General features: G+C 35.2%; 1 protein-coding gene across 1 annotated transcript in view; it reads right to left on the bottom strand.

The window, feature by feature from the left end:
* Positions 1-21,060, bottom strand: part of MINDY2 (MINDY lysine 48 deubiquitinase 2) — a 62,703-nt gene that overhangs the window by 14,103 nt on the left and 27,540 nt on the right. Inside the window, exons 5-6 of the mRNA XM_081130298.1 lie at positions 14,249-14,351; positions 5,242-5,384 (exon numbers count right to left, since the gene is read on the bottom strand). Coding sequence (XP_080986424.1) covers positions 5,242-5,384; positions 14,249-14,351 — 246 coding nt within the window. The remainder of the gene's footprint in view (positions 1-5,241; positions 5,385-14,248; positions 14,352-21,060) is intronic.

The following is a 21,060-nucleotide window of genomic DNA, read 5'->3' as shown; positions in this document are numbered from 1 at the left end:
GCAAAAATAAATAGCCCAAAGGCCCATAAGATACCTGGAAAACACAAGATTCGCATCATATTAAAATGGGGTTACTTCACCAAATGTAATACATGGTACTTGATTCGATCCTGGTTTGAACAAACCAACTACAAAGCTACATGGGGACAAATGGGAAATCTAAATATGGACTGGGTATTAGATTATATTAAAAATTATAGTTAAGCGTGGCTGGTGTGGCTCAGTTGGCTGAGTGTTCTCCCATGTACCAGGAGGTCACCAAGATTCCCGGTCAGGGCACATGCCCAGGTTTCGGCTCGATCCCCAGGAGTGGGCATGCAGGAGGCAGCTGACTGATGTCTCTCTCACCGATGTTTCTCTCTCTTTCTCCCCTTCCCTTCCTCTCTCTGAAATCAATAAAAACATATTAAAAAAATGATAATAATAAAATAACATAAAAATTATAGTTAATTTTGTTAGATGCAACAATGGTACTATGATTTATTTGAAAGAAAAATGTTCTTGTTTAGAGATGCATATTGAAGTATAAGTAAAAAAGGAAAATAATATAATATTAAAATTGTTAAGTCCTTCAAAACAACAAAATAGCTTCAAATTAAGGTTAACTTGATTGTGTCTTTAATGTTCTTGAAAAGTTACTACAAGAATAATACTTCTGAAAAATCCATTTAGAATAAACCTAAAATCAAAGAACTTGCTATCAAACTCAAATATAAGTATATATACATTAAAAAAATTGTTAAGTGATGAGTATAATAGGCACACACTGAGTTAGTCTTGTTACTTTTCTCTAAGTTTGCAATTTTTTATAAGAAGTAAAAAATCAGTGTTACTGTTTCAGTTTGGTTGTTACTATAATAAACAATAGCCTTTCCCCTAGTGACTGGCCCCAGGACAGTTTTTCCCATTTACTTCTTCTATATAAATACGATCACCTTAGTGAAGAATGGTGTTTTATTTGCTCTAGACAATATTTATAAATTTGGACAATATCATCATGTTCATAATACCATCATGTCCCCACATTTCTTTGCTCCTCTAGTCTTCGTTGCACCCTCTAACAAAGTCCCAAATCTAGAATAACAAACCAGCCACCTTCTCCACAACTGCACTCCGACGAATACTCCTGCAGAAAAATTACACAATTTTAATACGCTAATTTTAATAATTACCGTTCCCAGCACTGCCTGGTGATTTTTCTTAATTTCTCCTGTTAGAGCTTTCTCCCACATGCTATAAAGACTACTTCAAACTTTCCTTCTTCAAATCTGAAATCAAACCTTCCTATTCCTACTCAGCCTCAGTAAATGGTCTTGCCTTCCAAATAACACAGAAAACAGAAGCATTCAAACAGTAAGTTCCTCTACTTCCTGCCATCAAATCTATAAATTTACCTGTAGCTATATTCATAGATTTCTTCCCTCCTTTACAATGAAGAGGTATTTTTTAAATCAAGGCTCAATCCCCTTCACCTGTGAAAATTTCTATCCTTCCTCACTCTCTTAGGAGCCTACTTAACATAACATCAAATACAGTATCTAATGTAATCCGTTCTGAAAGACCGCTTGAGTTCTGAAACGTTTGAAAACCGAGCGATCAATAGCTGACAGCTAGGCCTCAGGATCTTGCCCTCAGCGGAAGCTGTGGGTGCTGGAAACACGACTCCCGAGGTGTGTTGGAAAACCCAAAGCATTTCCTTCTGGGTTTATGGCGTTCGTAAACCAAAACGTTTATCAGTGGAGACGCTTGAAAATCGAGGTGCCACTGTATCCCCTCTCCTGAACCCTCACCCTTTCTTTATTGAGTCCATCAATATTTATTTATTTATTTAAAATATGTTTTTTATTGATTTCAGAGAGTGGAAGAGAGAGGGAGAGGGAGAGGGAGAAGGAGAGGGAGAAGGAGAGGGAGAGGGAGAGGGAGAGGGAGAGGGAGAGGGAGAGGGAGAGGGAGAGGGAGAGGGAGAGGGAGAGGGAGAGGGAGAGGGAGACAGAAATATCAATGATGAGAGAGACATGGTCAAGTCTCTCATATTGAAAAACATAAACAAAAAATCCTCCCCGATTCCACACTCCACTACAGCTATGAGCCATTATGTCTACGCTCCTTCACAAATGGTTACAAAGAGTTGCTGATAATCGGTTTCTAGTTCTGACATCCCAATCATTTATTAATCAGTTCAAATTGAGTTTTTCCTCTTGCGACCATTACCTAAAAGACAGCAATGAAATCACATGGCTAACCGACTCTGCCCCAGTGTTCTCTCCCCAGCATTCAACACCCGAGACCTCCATTCTTCTTGACACTCTCACCTATGGGCTTACGTGATACTATGTTCCTCGGGTTTGCCTTTTATTGTTTTCTCTCGGTCTCCTTCGCTAGCTCACACTCTGCTAGCTAACCCTTAAATGCTGGCGCTCCTCAAACCTTTGTCCTATCCTTCTCTTTTCTTCCCATTCCATATTTTTCCAGTAAATCTCCTCCTATCCCCAAATTACTATATATACACAAAAGTTATTCCAGTCTTGAGCCATGTTCCCAACATTTCCACGTGAAGAGGTGCTTCAGAAGCAGCTACAACAGTTCCAAGGCTGATTTCATATCTTTCTTCCCTTCCAGTGTTCTCCGTTTCATCAGCTGTTCATGCTCAGAACCCAGAAATCATTCTTTCTTATTTTCACACCCTAATCACCAAATATGGTTGGTTGTATCTCCTAAATGTCTATGGAATCTGTCTACTCTGTATTTATTTACCATCCTAGTCCAAGTCACTATAACCTCTTAATAGGCCTCCTGCAATAGTCTCCTAACTAAATCCATATCCACTCTTGCCTCAAAGTCCAAAGCACCTTCATGTTGTACAAGGGTGAAGGAGACACACACCACTACTGATATACTGTTTAACTATAGAATATGTTTACTGAGAAAAACTTAAAAGCAGAGAGAAACAGCACAATGCACACGTTTTCTGAGCTATCATTATCTCACAGAAAGTCATAGTTAGTACAGAAACAGACACATGATGGAAAGTGCTCCCGAACAGGCACCCCCTCCCCAACTGCATTGGAAGACTAGGAATACCTAGCTGACTAGCAAAGGATTCCTGGTCAGGGATATGGCCTTGATAGAAAAGGGAACATCTAGAGCTCAGTTCTGGGAGGTGGTGTAACAACCACCAATGACAGCCAGAGACCTTGTTTTCCCGTTGAACTGTCTCTTCCTGCTGAGCCCAACAGACAGAACAAAAGGACCCATTAGGCCATCAGGAGACCAAGATCTGTTTCTCCTCATAATGTGCAGCTATTGTGGAAAACAGTATGGAGTATCCTCAAAAAATTAAAAATGGAACTGCCGTTTAACCCAGAAATTCCACTTCTGGGAATATATCCTAAGAATCCCAAAACACCAATCAGAAAGAACATATGCACTCCTATGTTCATAGCAGCATTATTTACAATACCCAAGATCTGGAAACAGTCCCAAGTGCTCACCTGTAGATGAGTAGATAAAAAAGATGCAGTCCATTTACACAATGGAATACTATGCAGCTGTAAAAAAGAAGGATCTCTTACCCTTTCGGGCAGAATGGATGGACCTGGAAATTATTATGCTAAGCAAAATAAGTCAATCAGAGGAAGACAACTATCACATAATCTCACTTATATGTGGAATCTAATGAACAAAATAAACTGATGAACAAAATAGGACCAGAAGCATAGATGCATGGAACAGACTGAGGGATCTCAGAGGGGAAGGGGTGGGAGGGACTGGAAGAGATTAACTAAAGAATATATCTGCATATATGCATAGCCCTTGGACACTGACAATAATGTGGTGAAGGCCTGGGAGGGGCTGGGTGGAGGGGAGGGAAAGGGGGTAAATGGGGGACATCTATAATAGTGTTAACAATTAAAAATAAATAAAAATAATAAAATGTTTAGTGTAAAAAAAAACAAACATAAAAAAGACTCAATAAGATGAAGTATCTGCCTATCTCTTTAGCCTTATTCCATGCCTCTTATTGATGCTTTAGCCACACAGACCTTCTTTCAACTCCTTAATGAAGTCAAGTTCTTTCCCTCCTCAGGTGCTTAGTTAATTCTTTTTTTTTGCTAATTGATTAAATTCCTAGAAGATTCTCTTTCAGGTCTCAGTTGCTGATAATTAAAAAAAAAAATTTTATATATTGATTTTAGAGGAAGGAGGGGGAAGAGAGAGAAACATTGATTTGCTGTTCCTTATTTATACATTCATTGGTTGCTTCTTGTATGTGCCCTGACCGGGGATCAAACCTGCAACCTTGGCGTATTGGAATGATGCTCTAACCAAGTGAACTGTGACCTCCTGGTTCATAGGGTGATGCTCAACCACTGAGCAACACTGGCTGGGCTGTGCTTTGGTATTTTTTAAAAAGCTCCCCAGGTAGTTCCAGCATACAATGTGGGTTGAGAATCACTGGTTTAAGAAGAGAAGTATTAACTTTACTGAAGAGTTGATATTCGAAATACTTCTTAAAAGGTGAAACTTGAATAGGCAAAAAGGAGTAAGATCTTTTCAAATAAGGATTAAGGAGTAATAAATGGCAGTGAGGCGCTGAAATGAAAAAACATAAAGTGTGAATTATGGCCGAAGCAGTGTTGGCACAGGGGATAGTAGACATATCTTGCATTACTATCCTTTAGGCACTGAACTAGTACCTCTAGGCACTACTGAACATTTCTGCTATATTATTGACATGGTTAGAGCAGTATTCTACCACAGAAGTCTAGGTATAAATTGATAAGCTCCTGAATTAGGTGGCAGCTATAAAAATGAAAGGGATAAATAAAGAGATAACCAAAGGGTTGAAACAGTAAGATTTTTTTGGCAGAGTCATAAATGGCATGGTAAGAAGACTTTAAAGTAACATTGTTAGCTTTAATAATACCAAACACTATCATAAAAACAAATCTTGATTCTTTTTTTTAAACTCCTTTAGCCCTCAAATATAAACATCCATCATTAGCAGTCACCTTACTACTATCTCTAGGGTTTATCTTCTTTTTTCCTTAAACTAAATGTGAAGTAACACCTAAATGGCTAATCCAGTCCATCCTAAAGAAGTATTTAATAATTATCTTCATAATTTAATGGTTAAGGAATATTATGCTAAAATTTTATTTTGAAGCAGATCATAAGACATTTCTAAATCAAGTTCCTTTAATTTCAAATAACAATTAAATAGCTATTTCTACATCATACCTTGTATTTGGTCATGGTGCTAAAATGATTATTCCGAAAGAACACACAAAGTTCTCCTTCCTGAACCGTTGAGGTTAGTTCACATAATCCATGGTATGTCAGTTGAGTGGCTGTGTTATTTAGAAACTGCTCAGCTACAAAGCCTATGGAACCAATGCATAATATTAGACGGAAGAATAATTTCAAAATTTCAGAAATTTTTCTGTTTACACTGTGTTCTAAGTATGAAGAAAGGCCAGTCAGAATAAGACTTCTACTATAACATGGTGGCCCTAAATTGGAAATTCTACTTTTTAAATTATTTTGGAAGATGTGTCTATAGACATTCCCATCCTAAAGAAACAGTTATATGAAATTCTTTTTATCAATTAATGTATTTACATATACTTTACCTACTTCCAAAAAGGATTTCAGGCAGCTTGCAACAAAGCACACAGACACAGTAAAACTAAAACCCACTAAAACAAATAAGGCACGAGTTAGCAATTTAAAAAGTGCATAGGAGCGAAAGATGTATGTCAACTGCTACTTCCCCAGCAATAGATGTTTAGAAATGAAAAGTGGTCTAAACAAAGCGAGTTGCTTAAGATTTTAACAAACGTCCCAGATAATTCTAAATTCACAAACTGCTCAATTCCTGCCTTAAAACTAAAAGTACGCGTAAAACTGAACAGAAAACAGTGGATAACTGATGCTATTTTATCCTAATCTCCTCCAACATATGCCACTCTTGATACATATATCAAGTTCACAAATAGAAATGATCTCTTTTCTTTTTAATCCTCACCCGAGGATATTTTTTCTATTGATTTTTAGAGAGAGTGGAAGGGAAGAAGGGAGGGAAGGAGGAGGAGAGAGAAAGAGAGAGAGAGAGAAACATTGACGTGAGAAAGACACGTCGATTGGTTGCCTCCCACATGCGCCCTGACTGGGCCAGGATGGAACCTGCAACCAAGGTATGTGCCCTTGACCGGAAATCGAACCCGCAACCTTTAGGTCAGGCTAGCCCATGGTCTAACCACAAAGACAAACCGGCCAGGGCAGAAATGATCTCTTTAATTTTCAAAACATAATGAAATATAAAGAAGTTTTCTGGTGTGGCTTAGTGGTTAGAGCGTCTGAAGGGTCTCAGGTTCGATTCCCAGTCAAGGGCATGTATTTTGGCCCCTGGTCAGGGTGTGTGTGGGAGGCAACCAGTCGACGTGTCTCTCTCACATCAATGCTTCTCTCTCTCTCTCTTTCTGTCTCCCCCTCCCTCCCTTCCATTGCTCTGAAAAGCAATGGAAAAAATATCCTCAGGTGAGGATTAAAAAAACACACAACAGGTTTCTGGGGTTTAACTTAAAAGATATATATATGTATAGTTGATCCTTGCTATTGGCCCAATTTGTCTACTAGCTGGAATTTATTTATAACCCCAATATCAATACTTGCTGTGCTTTGAGGGTCATTCCTGGATATTTGCAAAGCTGCAAAAAAATTGAGTCACCAAACGTGCACTTTCCTCACTGAGGTCAAACAAGGCAACACTGGGCCTTGTTTCAGCTCTCATACTGTGAACAAGAGTCCTTTTCATAGTCTATTGAGTGCCAGATTCTTCACATTTTTGTGCTTTTTGGGGAGTGATTTTTACTGTGTAAAATGGCCCCCAAGCGTAACGCTTGACTGCTCGCTAGTGTTCCTAAGTGCACAAAGGCTGTGATGTGCCTATGGAGAAAATATGTATTTTTGCAGCTTTGTCCAGGCAAGTTATAGTGCTTTTTGCCATGAGTTTAATGTTACTGAATCAACAATATATATTAAATAAGGTGTCTCTAAACAGAAATGCACATAAAACAAGGTTATGTATTTATCAGTTGATGAAAAGTTTGTGACTAAAGGCTCACAGGAACCAAATCTTGTGTTTCCCATAGATACACTGGTTTAATATTCACTAATTCAGTGTTCATAGCAACTTTATAGAACAGCAGTTTTCTGGTGTGTTGCAAGTTTTAAAACATGCAATACCTAACTATTTAGTCAGGGGCACTGACCTCTTTTCCCTTAGATTGTCAAATAAAAAAATGACAACAGCCAACACAACAATAGACGTCCAGTGTAAATGAATCAAAATTATACCTATTTTTTTTGGCAGACTGGCAAAAAATATATTTTTGGTGTGCCACAGAATTTTAGTAATTAGTTTATGTGTGCCATGAGATGAAAAAGGTTGGAATTCATTGTTACAGAACAAAACTACTGGGAATAATGAGAATCGACTATATAAATATTTTAAAAGCCTGTATTTCTCTTCTTCTGTTCTTTCTCTTCTTCCTTTTGTTCCCTTCCTTTAATGAAGAAGAAAAATCTCAAAAACAATAGGGGGGAAGAGAGTGTTCTAAAAAGTTTTATAAATGAGCAGAGAGGTGCAAATATAGGGAGTAAAGATGAACCTGTGTTAAGAAACTGACACAAGAAATTGAAAATAAACTTGGAAGGGCCAGGAGCAGCTGCAGAGTATAGGTTTATTCCACTCACTCTCCATCCCTCACCATTATTGTCAAGCGACACCAATTCAAGTGCAAAGCAGCTGTAAAAAGTTACCAATATATCACACTATTCCAAAGAACTGGTTAAGGTAGAAGGGGAAGTGCAAAATGTTATACAGAAGGCCACAGCCAAAGGAAATTTACAGCACATTTGCAACGTCTTGGGTTTATACATTTAGAAATAGTTGCCCCCCCTCAATTACTATCATTACTTTGCTAAGTACTAAGTTACTGAGTAGAATGTGTGCATTATATACTAAAGCACTTAGTATTACACATCATTTTAACAGTATAATGCCTGGGCTAAGAAGTACCACTGCTGTGTTACTAAACACTTCCTTCACAAAGATGTTTCTAAATGTCCCTCTCACACTTCACTCACGCAATGTCCTCTCTACAGATCCTTTCAAGACAAAAAAAAAAATTTCAATAAAGATTTAGCACAACATTGCTTTCATGTGTAAAATTCAAAAATTGAACACTAGAAAGGTCTTGCTCAGTTTCTTTCTATAGAACAGGGCAGAGGCTCAGAGAGAATAAGTGACTTTCTCAAGGACAAAATTACTTATGGAAAAGTAAAGACTGGAACCCAGGAGAATTATTGGTATCAAGTTAAAAGATTTAGTGCTTATGCCCCGGCTGGTGTGGCTTAGTTGGTTGGGCACTGTCCCGTACACCAAAAGGTTGCGGGTTTGATTTCCAGTCAGGGCACATACCCAGGTTGCAGGTTCAATCTCTGGTTGGGGCATGTGCGGAGGCAACTGATAGATGTTTCTCTCTCTCTGTCCCTTACTCTGCCTCTCTAAAAAAAAAAATAAAAAAAATTAGTGCTTATTATTACAAATACAAACTGAATTATATTTCTCCCCAAACCATAAAGCATAGACCTATAGAGAAAAATGTTTCCTAATTCTCCTACCAACTCTTAAACAGTGACACTCCTGCAATTTTAGTGGAATATTCAAAAGCCTGATCTAGTTTCAACTCTTCATAACTAATTACACAAACTTTGGTAAACAATTCTAAGTGTTACATAGCTGTTTACTTATCTGCATTGCTTCAAATGACAACATTTGAACATTTGCAACATTCAAATTGCAACATTTATATTAAATTTCAATTTTATTGTTATAGATATTGTTATTAATGATACTAAGTAAGGTGAAAATATAATGGTAACAATGAGATAATATATATATATATATTTTAAACATATCTTTATTGATTTCAGAGAGAGGAAAGGAGAGGGGGAGAGAGAGATAGAAACATCAATGATGAGAGAGTCATTGATCAAGCCTGCAACCGGGCATGTGCCCTGACTGGGAATCGAACCCTGATCGCCTGGATCCTAGGTCGACGCTCAACCGCTGAGCCACTCCCGGCCAGGCACAATGAGATAATATTACTGAAAAGTAAATTTAAATTAAAAATTATTTTCCTGACATTAGTGTGTTTGAAAATATCTTGCCCAGCCAGGCGTGGCTCAGTGGTTAAGCATCGACCTATGATCCAGGAAGTCGCTGTTCAATCCAGTCAGGGCACATGCCTGGGTTTCGGGCTCAACCCCCAGCAGGGGATATGTGAAAGGAAGCCGATCAATGACTCTCTCATCATTGATGTTTCTATCTCTCTCTCCCTCTCCCTTCCTCTCTCTCTCTGAAAGCAATAAAGGTATATTTTTTTAAAAAGAAAATATCTCTTAGTTTCAGAAACTCAATACTAAATTAGTTTATCAAATTATTTTCCTTTATTACTGAAGAGCTACTATTAGAGAAGATAAAAGTACTGAGTGCCTTAAAGGATGTGAAGTTAGAAGAGGGATACTAAAATTAGGCAAAAAGGAACAAAAAGAGGTAATATGATAAAAGGAAACATAGTTTATTTAAAAATGTTGGCCCTGACTAAGACTTGTGTTCAAATTTAAACTCAATTAAATTTAACTCTGTCACTATGATAGTTTTAAACAAATGATCTGATTCTCTTTTTAGATTCATCTACTGTCAAGTTTCAAAAAATCAAACACAGTTAATATTTTTCCTCAAGAGGATGGGACAAAAAAAAAATCTCTTTTAATATGACAAATGCCCATATTTTCTTTGAAAAAATAGGGGCTGATATGATTTGATTCCTGGGAAGCAGTAGGGAGCCCAGAACTTCTTACTGTGCTAGAAAACAAGAAAGTGCTCAAGAAATGATGAACACATGTCAAAAGAACATTGGGGCCCAACAAAAAAATCTGGCAGATACCTTAGTCATATGTGAATCTGGCCCAGTAGTTGAATGTTGTCCCATGCACCAAGAGGTTACTGGTTCTGTATGGGTCAGGGCACATGTGAGGATTGTGGGCTCGATCTCCAGTGTGGAGTGTGCAGGAGGCAGCCAATCAATGACTCTCTCATCAATATTTCTCTCTCTCCCTCTCCCTTTCTCTCTCTCTCTGAAAACAATAAAAAACATATTTAAAAAAAAAAAAAAAAAAGAACATAGAATCCAGCATGAGACCATCCACTTGGCCACATCTGGGATAATTCTAAGCATCAAAAAGAATAATGGTGATAATGAATCATAACACACTGAATAAGAAATAATCTATGAGTCTACATTGATACAAAAAAAAATTTTAATGGAGGAAGCAGGAGAAGGGAAACTATTTTTTACAGAATAATGCCAATTAATAAATGTAAAAGGAGTAACAGAAATATCATGACCACCATAGTAATGATTTAGGGAAGAATCAACAAATGCCAACTCTATTGAGTGAAAGATTATTAGGAAACAGGATATTCACACAGTAAAGATCACCGATTACTTATTAATTACGAAAGTCAAAGGGCATCTTTACAACAAAAAAATTCGGCAGATAACACCTTAATCATATGTGAACATCACCAATAATGGAATAATCAGACATCATGTGCCACCTGCTTGGACGCACTGGAAAAGACACAATGTCATCTATGTAGTATTCCCACCAAAAATACATAACCTAAATCATATGAATCCAAATTGAGGACTATTCTACAAAACATGTGACCTGGACTATTAAGAAAAGGTAACATCACAAAAAACCACAAAGAAAAAAAAAGAAAAAAGGATAGAGATCTATTTTAGATTTTAAGAGACTATATTGATATGACAATCAGATGATCCTTGAAGCCTACACTGAAACATTTAAAAGCTGTAAGGGACATTATTGGGACAACTGGGGAATTTTGAATGTGAACAGTATATTAGATAATAGTATTATATCAATAATAAATTTCCTGAGATAATTGTAAGATGATTATATAGGAGAATTCTTTGTTCTCAGGAGACAAATGTTGAAGCTAATGGTTAAAGTGCTATGATATGTGCAACTAATTCTAACATGATTTAGAAAAAAATGTGTGTGTGAGAATATAGAAGGAAAGCAAGAATTCAATATGTTAATGATTGGTGAATTTAGGCGAAGCATATATATATTTACTGCGCTATTCCAATATTTTTATGGGTTTGGGATTTTTCAAAATAAAGAAAAATCAATATTATTTAATTAAAAATAATATGAATTCAAACTATAATCTTCAGTATGTATAGCACACAACAGAGGCTCAATAAATATTTGAACAAATGAATATTCTGGAATTGTTTCTTTAAACATATACACACACATATATAACTGCAAACAATTGTTAAAAAGAAAATATTCCTGAGACAGCATGTGGAATTAAATGGCCAGACCAGCTCTGGTGAAGTCTGGCAGCCTGTACTGTGCAATTTTTTTCATTGTTAATTTTTGCTGCCTTGTCACACCCATCATTATAACTAAATTCAAAAGAGTATTTTTTAATGCAAATATCTGCTTTATATACGTAATGTGATTATATGACAGCTGCTGATCACCAGAAAATGAACTGGATCTTGATCTCTTCTCTGAGATTTTGTTAATCTCATTTTTTCCCTTTTTTAAAAATTGAATTTATTGGGGTTAATTGGTTAATAAAATTATATAGGTTAAAGGTGTACAATTCTATAATACATCATCTGTATATTGTATTGTGTTTTCACCACCCCAAGTCAAGTCTCTTTCTATCACCATTTATCCCCCCTTTACCCTGGCTTGCCTCCCTCCACCCCCATCACCCAGTTATCAAAAAAGTATTAACACCCAGAAGAGGTAGCAAATAATACATACTCTATGTACATGTTAAAGTTTTGTACTTTTACTTTAAAAGTGTTGCCATCAGAAAAAAAAGAACGTCATCTGAAAGAAACTGAAAGAATATGTAATTCTGCTTGTCAGATAAATAACATTTCTTTTATATCAAAAAGAATGGTAGTAAAGGTATTTCTAATATTCTGCACCTTATAAAGATAAAATGTTTGAATTTAAAAAATAGTTATCATCTAAGACCAAAGCTTAATACATTTTAATAAAGAAGGATTAGAAATAAACCACCTTTTGGACAGTTTATTGATTTAGAAGGAAAGTTACAGTTGTAGATCAAACAGAGAAGTAGACTACTACAGAAAGTAGACTACCACTTCAGTTGAACACTATACCCAAGAAAATGTGATGAAGAAAATGATGGAGGGAAGTTAACTGCTAAATTGTAAGTAAAAATGTCCATTGTGGCCTCTTCTTTTCTATGTGATTTCTTAGTGCCTTATATGAGTAACCATTGGGTTAAATAATTATTTCAAGCAGACTACATATTTGTAGTTTCTTATAAACAAAAACTATTTGTTTAGCTTTTTAATTGTAGTGAATTCTCTATATAATTATTTCTTGATATGGAAATCTGATATGCAGAATTTCATCACCACAAAATATTTTATATCAAGGACTTAATTCTGGTATATATTACCCCAAAATTCTATACCATTAAAGAAGGTAATTCCTTCCTTGTTTTTCTCAAGATGTTCTTCTCAAGTTATCAATACTATATAAATTAGCTATTGTTTTTCATTATCCTGGGAAATCAATGTGAGAGAAATAATAGTAGTTGTAACATCAGGTTGAGAAAAAGGAGAAGTGAAAAAGGGACTGGGTTTTGTGTTGTTGATGTTGTGCATTTGTTAATTAGTGCAGTACCTAAGTCCTACCTTGTCACATTACAGCCTGACTTGGGAATTGCTGTTAGTGTTTCCTATAGCTTCTGGCCCTATAAATCTAGTCACTCAAATATCATTTCTTGGCTATCATTCTATCTTTTAACACTTTCTGAATTCTATTGGTCCCTCAATTACTACTAAATAGCATATTGGAAGTTACTGAGAAAGTAGGAATCCATCAATGGAAATTTTCTTTATAGCATGCTTTTTAGGAATATATTTATGGTAATGAGATCTTGGATAAGTTCTAGTGAGTGAAATTTTGTTAACTGAGAGGAAGTAATTTTAACAGCTTTTGTTGCTCCTCTTCCCCCTAAAATTTAAACGTTGCTGCCTTAGGTTGTAGTGAAAGAACTGTCATACAAATCAGTGATCAATATCCCTATATATTTATTTATGTGTTTATTGCAAGTATAAGAGTAGGATACGCCTCAACTAAACTATTGTGTATTTTCTTGCTACTTGCCTCTTGTATAAAGTTACGGATAATGGAGTAATAAAATTAGTTGGGTTCTGATTAATCAATATAGTATGAGATTTGTGTACATGTCTTCTTTTATATGTTCTCATATAATCTTGTAGTCAGTTTTAATTTTTTACAATGTGGTAATTGTAATATATATGTTATAATACATAACTTATACCATGTAGAAGAATTGTGTGTCTAAGAATAATGAAGCCCACTCCCTGCTTCTCATGATTTCTCTTCCCTTTGTTTACCCTACAAACAGAGGAGAATAGCAGCCTCAGTATTTGAGTATATTTATGAAAAACTGAAGTGGGTGGTAGGAAGGTATAACCAAATGCCATGGCTCCTGATAGCATTCTGCTCTTTCCCGTCACTGACTGGAACACAGCTGAAAAATATGAAACTGCTTCTATGGTGATGAATTTAGCAATTTTAATTAGCTAAGGATTAGGAAAACAATCAAAGGTAAACTTTGATTCAGAATGGAGCTTTACTGTACTATATTGTACTGAAACATAAGGCAGAGCTCTACTAGAATAAACACTTGAGTGCCATAATACTCTTCTCAGTCAACTGATGTGTTCAGAATGAATTATAAAGTTCATGGAGTACTCTCAAATAATAATCATTTTTAAAAAGAGCAATTATCATTTACCCCTGGGTAACTGACCATATCAAAGCTAACAAGAGATTACAAAGACCTTTATTAAAATCCAGGCCTCATTTTACAAGTCAAGTGAAAAGGTTTCTAGGAAAAACTTTTCACTGGCACCTTCATGAATAATTACTTCTCTTAATTCCTACAAGTAGCAACACTTGTGTTTTTGAGAAGTCTTATTTAAGACATTTAAAGATATTTAATTATCAGACAAGTCATTTTGCCAAGAGTAAGTCAGGTATAGCAGCACTCACCCACCTTCACTAACCAGCTCACTATTGTCTGACTGCTTACAAGAGATGATCTTCTCCACTAGTTGGTTGTAGCTGCAGTTACCAACAGCTTTTACAATGTCATCAATCTAGAAAACAAATGACTGTCTCACTAATCATGGTAAGATTAAAAACAATAACAAAGAAACCCATATCGCTCTTTAGGGTTTCATTCTAATACAATACTAAATATACAAATATTATTTATGAAAAGAATTAACCCTAAAATTAATACCCAACTGTTTCCAATTTTGTTTATAGCTATATTATGAAGAATATGTATACTTTAAAACATATCTTTATTGATTTCGGAAAGAGGAAGGGAGAGGGAGAGAGAGATATAGAAACATCAATGATGAGAGTCATTGATCAGCTGCCTCCTGCATGTCCCCTACTGGGGATCAAGCCTGAAACCCAGGCATGTGCCCTGACTGGGAATCAAACCTCCATCTCCTGGATCATAGGTCAATGCTCAACCACTGAGCACCACTGGCCAGGCATGAAGAATTTTTTTTTTTTAAAGAAAAAAATAATAATTAAATGGATTACATGCAACTTTATTTCTTAAGGTTGTAAAGATGCAGTTAAATGATTAAAATAAAAAATAAACTACTTCAGGAGGAAAAATAAGAAAAGTTCAGGCTTTTTTTGTTTGTTTGTTTTTACTGAAATGCAAATGTTCTGCATTTAAAGCAAGGCAAATTTAAAGATGTTAATTTATGAGATTAAAGTTTTTCCATTTTATTTATTTATTTTTACTTCTTTTTAAATTTTCTCTTAAAAACTGATTTCAAAGAGGGGGAGGGAAAGGGAGAGGGAGATAGAAACATCAATGATGAGAGTCATTGATCAGCTGCCTCCTGCACACCCTCTACTGGGAATCAAGCCCACAACATGGGCATATTCCCTGACCAGGAATCAAACCCTGACCTCCAGGTACATGGGTCGACGCTCAACCACTGAGCCACGCTGGCCAGGCTCCATTTTATTTATTATTTATTTCCTAGCCAAGTATAGTGGAAATATGAGTACACATAACTAACTTTATTTTCCTGAAGAAAAGTTTAATGTATATTAATCAGGGATAGTATTTGCCCAATGATTCTTAATCTTTGTCTTTTAAGTTCACTAGAAAAGTAAATTCAATGTTTTAAGCTATAGGAATATAAAATTGGGCATCTCTACTCTCTCTCCATTATACTTTGCTTTGATTATTGAAGAAAAATAGATTTCTGCTGTCTGAACAACTTATTTTGTTTGCCCTCCCATCCCTAAAATATATTTATAGATTATTTACAGGTACTACTGTATTAATATGATATATGCATAATAAAACAAGTATAAATTTATACAGTGATATAAAAGATAAGAGGGCCAATGTTTTCTTTCCATATCCAAATGATCTTCTTGAATTGAATGCTTACTCTTCGAATACCACAAGTCTTGACATATACAGTATCTGCACAAGAAATACTCTGGATAGTAGTTCCCAAACTGTGGAGCTTGTTAAAAACATTTAAGTCCTGGTTGTTGTGACTCAGTTGGTTGGAGTGTCCTCCCATGCACCAGAAGGTTGAGGGTTCAATTCTGGTCTAGGTACAAACCTAGGCTGCCCCGGTTGGGGTGCATGCAGGAGGCAACTGATTGATGTATCTCTCTCATATTGATGTTTCTTTCTCTCTCTTTCTCCCTCTTTTCCCCCTCCTCTAAAATTAATTTAAAAAAATAAAAAAGATTTAAAAGAATTCCAGGCTCAAGTTGCTTCTCAATTTTCTAAGTTTTATTCCACTGCTGGATAGCAAAGTTTGAGAACAATTGCTCTGCTCTAGGCTATAATTTATTTTCTTTGTTCCTGCAAAATTCTACCTCAGTAAAAGCCTCTTAACCATGCAAGTGGGACTGATGGTTGGTTGAAAAGATCAGTAAATTGAAAAAGTCAATTGTGGAAATTGTTACATACATATCTTAAACATTTCATATTAACTAAAAACACATAAATGTATTCACTTGTCAATCTTTTGATGCAGAGCCAAGTAACGCCTTTTCTTTGAAAGAGGGTCTTTTGGCTCCAAGTCTATGTAAACCACACAAAAAAGTATTACTTCCAGCTTTGATTCATTTAAAATGAAAACTTAAACCCTTAAGAAGCAATTTGAGGACACAATTCCTTTAGATTTTCATTATTTTTCTTAACACTTTTATTGTTTAGAGCAATTTTCTTTAGTGAGTCAACTTCATTGTCTTTCCAAAGAATCTGAATTTTCAATCCTAAGGACTCCACAAAAAGACTACTAGAATAATAAATAAAAGATCAATATACAAAAATCTACAGACTATGAACAACACAAAATTTCAAGTTTTCATATGTCGAATCTTTGTATGAATATTTCATTCAATTAGTTCATTTGGGTGCCTTTTATGCACTACTATATACCAGGTGCTATTAGAGAAACTGCAGATGCAGCAGTGAACAAAATAGATGGTCTATGCTCTCATAAAGTTTATATTCTGGAGCAAACAGAAACAATAAACCAAATAATCAAATATATAATATGCTAGGTAGTTATATGTAGTTTATGCAACTGTTCTTTTTTATTGTTCTATAGTATTCCATAGTATGAATATAAGGTAATATATTCATTCATCTTTGGATGGCTATCTAAGCTATTTTCATTTGGGGCTATGACAAATAATATGCTAAGAACATTCTTGTACATTTATCCTGTTCCACATATCAAGAGTTTCTCAAGGAATATGCCTTGTCAAATTTCTGAGTCTTAGGATACCCTTATCCTCAACTTTACTAGATAACTACAAACTGCTTTCCAAAGTAGACAGCCAATTTACATTCTCTTCAGGAGAAAATGTGCAATGTCTTCTCATTGAGAATACATTGCACATTTTCTCCAACATTTAGTATTGTCAGACTTTTAAATGTTAGCTATTCTGATGGGTGTATAGTGGTATCTGATTTTGGTTTTAATTTGCATTTCCCTGATGACAAGTTCATATGTTCACTGGCCATTTGTATATCCATTTTTCTGAAGTGCCTGTTCAAGTCATTTGCTCCTTGTTTTACTGGGTGGTCTACCTTTAAAAACAGTACTTGTAGGAGCTTTTTATACCTTTTGGATATTAATCCTTTGTTCATTATATAAGTTGCAATAATCTTCTACTCTGTGGCTTACTTTTACATTCTCTTTGGAATTTCTTTAGACAAATACAAATTCTCAATTTTAATGTAGTTATGTTCTACCTATGTTCTTCATAGTTAATGCATTCGTGCCTTATTTTGGAAACCTTTTTTATCATTAAGGTTAAAAACATATTCGAAAACTTACACAATTTTAACTTTTATAGTTAAACAGAAGTATACATGGAATAGAATTTTATGGTGTGATTTGGGGAAAATAATTTCATTTTTTCTAATTGGCTATCTAATTAGAAATTTGAAATGGCTATCTAACTGGCTAACTAATTACATATCCAATTGTCTTAGCACCTTTTATCAAAGGGACTGTCTTTCCCCCTGTTAGTGCCCTATTTCTGTCTATATATTCATGGTTTTTTAGCCTCTCTATTCTGTCATTGATCTAATTCTTAATCACAATATTTAAAATATTCTGTATCTGGAAGAGCAAGTCCTACCTGCTTATTCTGCTTCAAGAATATCTTGGCTTCTATTCCTAGCTCTTTGCATTTCTGTATAAATTACAGAATCAACTTTTCACATTCCACAACTACTTCTACAGATTTGCTGTGATGTTGTTTGGGAATTGTATTGAAACTATAATTTACTTTAGAGACAAATGACATATATATAAATCCGGTCTTAATATCTAAATTCTCATGTGTGTAAAAAGAACGTATAGTCAGGTTCATGAAAAACAAGTAAAGACTGAAAAAACACCATGGACAGGAGGAGACTAGGAAGATATAATGATTAAGTGCAATGTTTACCCTGGATTGGATTCTGGGGAAGAAAAAATAGTGGAATAACTGGTGAAATGTGAATTCTGTAATATAGTTAATAGTAATGTACCAATATTAAATTTCTAAGTTTTGAAACATGTACCATGGCTATGTAAGATTAAGGGAAACTGGATAAAGAGTACATGGGAATTTTCTGTAATATCTTTGTAACTTTCCTGTTTCTCAAATTATTCAAAAATAAAAAAAGTTTATTAATTTTTTAGAAGAATGTATGTATGTTAGGTTTTCTTTTCTGCTTCTAACAATTGCAAAGAAAGGTGTATTAAAATCTTCCAGTATGATAATCTATTTGTTCTTATAATGTTATTATATTTTGCTTTATGTACTTTGAGGTTATGAGAGGCATATTAATTTTGTTCTTCATTGTCAAAAACTGACCTTTACTCTTTGTGACAGTTCCCATGGGTCCAAGGATGAACAGTAAATCAGGGTTTTTACTTTTCAGGTGTCTCCAGCCACATATAAATTTTAAATGATTATATCTTCTTAGCAAATTAAACAATCTAACACTAGAAAATTTTTTTACTTTAAGTCTATTCTTTCTGATATTACTATAGGTACAGCAGCTTTCTTTTGATTAGCAATTGTATGGAATCTCTTTTTTCCCTCTTTCTACTTGCAATCTTTCTTTTTAACTTCATACTGTTTTATATCTCTTGCAAATAGCAAATATATGTATATTAATCTAGCCTCAGAATTGCTATCTTTCAATTAGAGCATTTAGTTCTATTCACACTTACTATAATTATTCATATATTTGGATTTATTAAATCTACCATTCTCTCTAACCTAACAATTCAACATTTCTTTACCTCCCCTTTCTTCCTTCTTTTTGGATTAATTTTCTCCCTTTCTACTAATCTAGAAGTTACCCACTATGTTTTCTATTCTTTTCATGGTTACTCTAAAAGAGCATTATCGAATAGCACATTCTGTAATAATGGAAATATTCCAAATCTGTGTTGCCCAATAAGATATTCACTAGCCACTTGTGGCTACTGAGCAATTGAAATATGTCTAGTGCAACTCAGGAACTACATTTTAAATTAAATCTAAATTTAAATACCCCCACTTGGCTACCATATTGGACAAAGAAGTTATAGAAACTATAACATCTGCCCCTACCATATCAAAGTCAGAAGTTAATACTCTATTCTTGAACAATTAATTATAGGCTCTCAGTATACTTTACTTTCTTCCCAACTTATGTCATTCTTTGCATATACTAATTTTCTTTATTTAAACCCAAAAAGGTGATATTATCTGATATAATCAACATTTATATTTATGCATATATTTATAATGTTATTTTCCCTACATTCACTCTTCCTTTTCTCTGGGATCACTTTCCTTCTTCTCAAAATCCTTGTTTAGAATTTCCATTAATGACTGTCTACTGGCAGGATACTATCTTAATTAATCTAAAAAATGACTTCCACCCGGCCGGGCGTGGCTCAGCGGCTGAGCGTCGACCTAGGATCCGGGCGATCAGGGTTCGATTCCTGGTCAGGGCACATGCCCGGGTTGCGGGCTGCAGCCGATCAATGACTCTCATCATTGACATTTCTGTCTGTCTCCCTCTCCTTTCCTCTCTCTGAAATCAATAAAGATATATTTAAAAAAATAAAAAAAAATAAAAAATGACTTCCTTTTTCTCCATTCTTAAAAGATAATTTTTTCTGGGAATAGGATTATAGTTTAACATTTGTCTTCTTTCAGCACACTGAATATATAATTTCCACTGTCATTAGTCATAGGGATGATCTGAATCCAATTTTAAGAATTTAGGCTTAAATTTCTGAGACTATCAGCTCATTCTCAAGAATCTAGTCCACCTAGCATTGTCACCTGCCAGGGTCTAACATGGCTTACCTTGGATGTGTAAAATATTGGGCATGTTTAGACTTTTCAGTGATATTCTCAGAGACAGTGTCAATAAAGACACAGATGCCCTGCTCACTGTAAACCATCCTTTCATTGCTCAGAATACTAGTCAATTTTACCAATGGATAGAGATGAAGAAACACTACCAAGTCCTTGCTATTGTGATCTCTCCTTCCCTGTAGTTAATGCACGCCTGCATGCATGCTTTATTCCATCACTCAATATTTATTGGGAACCTACTATGTGCCAGGCACTCTTTTAAACAATGATAAATAAGATCCCAGCCCTCATAAAACATATATGTGGGAGATGACAGTTAATCAAGTAAAGAAATAAATAATAATTCCAAATAAGTGGTAAAGAAAATCAAATAGGGTCATGGGAGAAGAAATAACCAGGGAAATGGAGGATGACTAATTTCAACAAGATGGTCAAGGAAGATCTTTCTAACAATGTGATATATGACCTAAGACCTGAGTTATGAGGAACTAGAAATCTGAAGGTCTGGGAGAACAACATCTGGGTTAGGAGAACAAAGCTCCACAGCGGGCAATCAGCTAGCACAAAACTGAGATAGGACTGAGCTTGACACGTCTGTAGAACAGGAAAGCAGTATTGCTGGAGGTAGTAAAAAACATAGGAGAATTATACGAGGTGAATTTGAATAGACAAGCAAAGTCTAGGTGATGTAGCATAATCATAAAACTCTAATAAGGATTTTGCATCTTGTATTAGTTTCACTGGGGACTTTTAAGGAAAGGAGGGCACAGGGATAAAGAAGAGGGTTTATTTTACAAAGATCACTCTGAGTGCCAAGATAACTCAAGGGGGAGAAAGAATAATTTTTTCAGCCTTAGCCGGGTAGCTCAGTTGGTTAGAGCATTGTCCCAATATGCCAAGCTTATGGGTTCGATAGTCAGG

The sequence above is a fragment of the Miniopterus schreibersii genome, assembly GCF_964146895.1.
Source record: "Miniopterus schreibersii genome assembly, chromosome: 1".
Taxonomy (NCBI): domain Eukaryota; kingdom Metazoa; phylum Chordata; class Mammalia; order Chiroptera; family Miniopteridae; genus Miniopterus; species Miniopterus schreibersii.
This window is presented reverse-complemented; position numbering and strand designations above follow the sequence as displayed.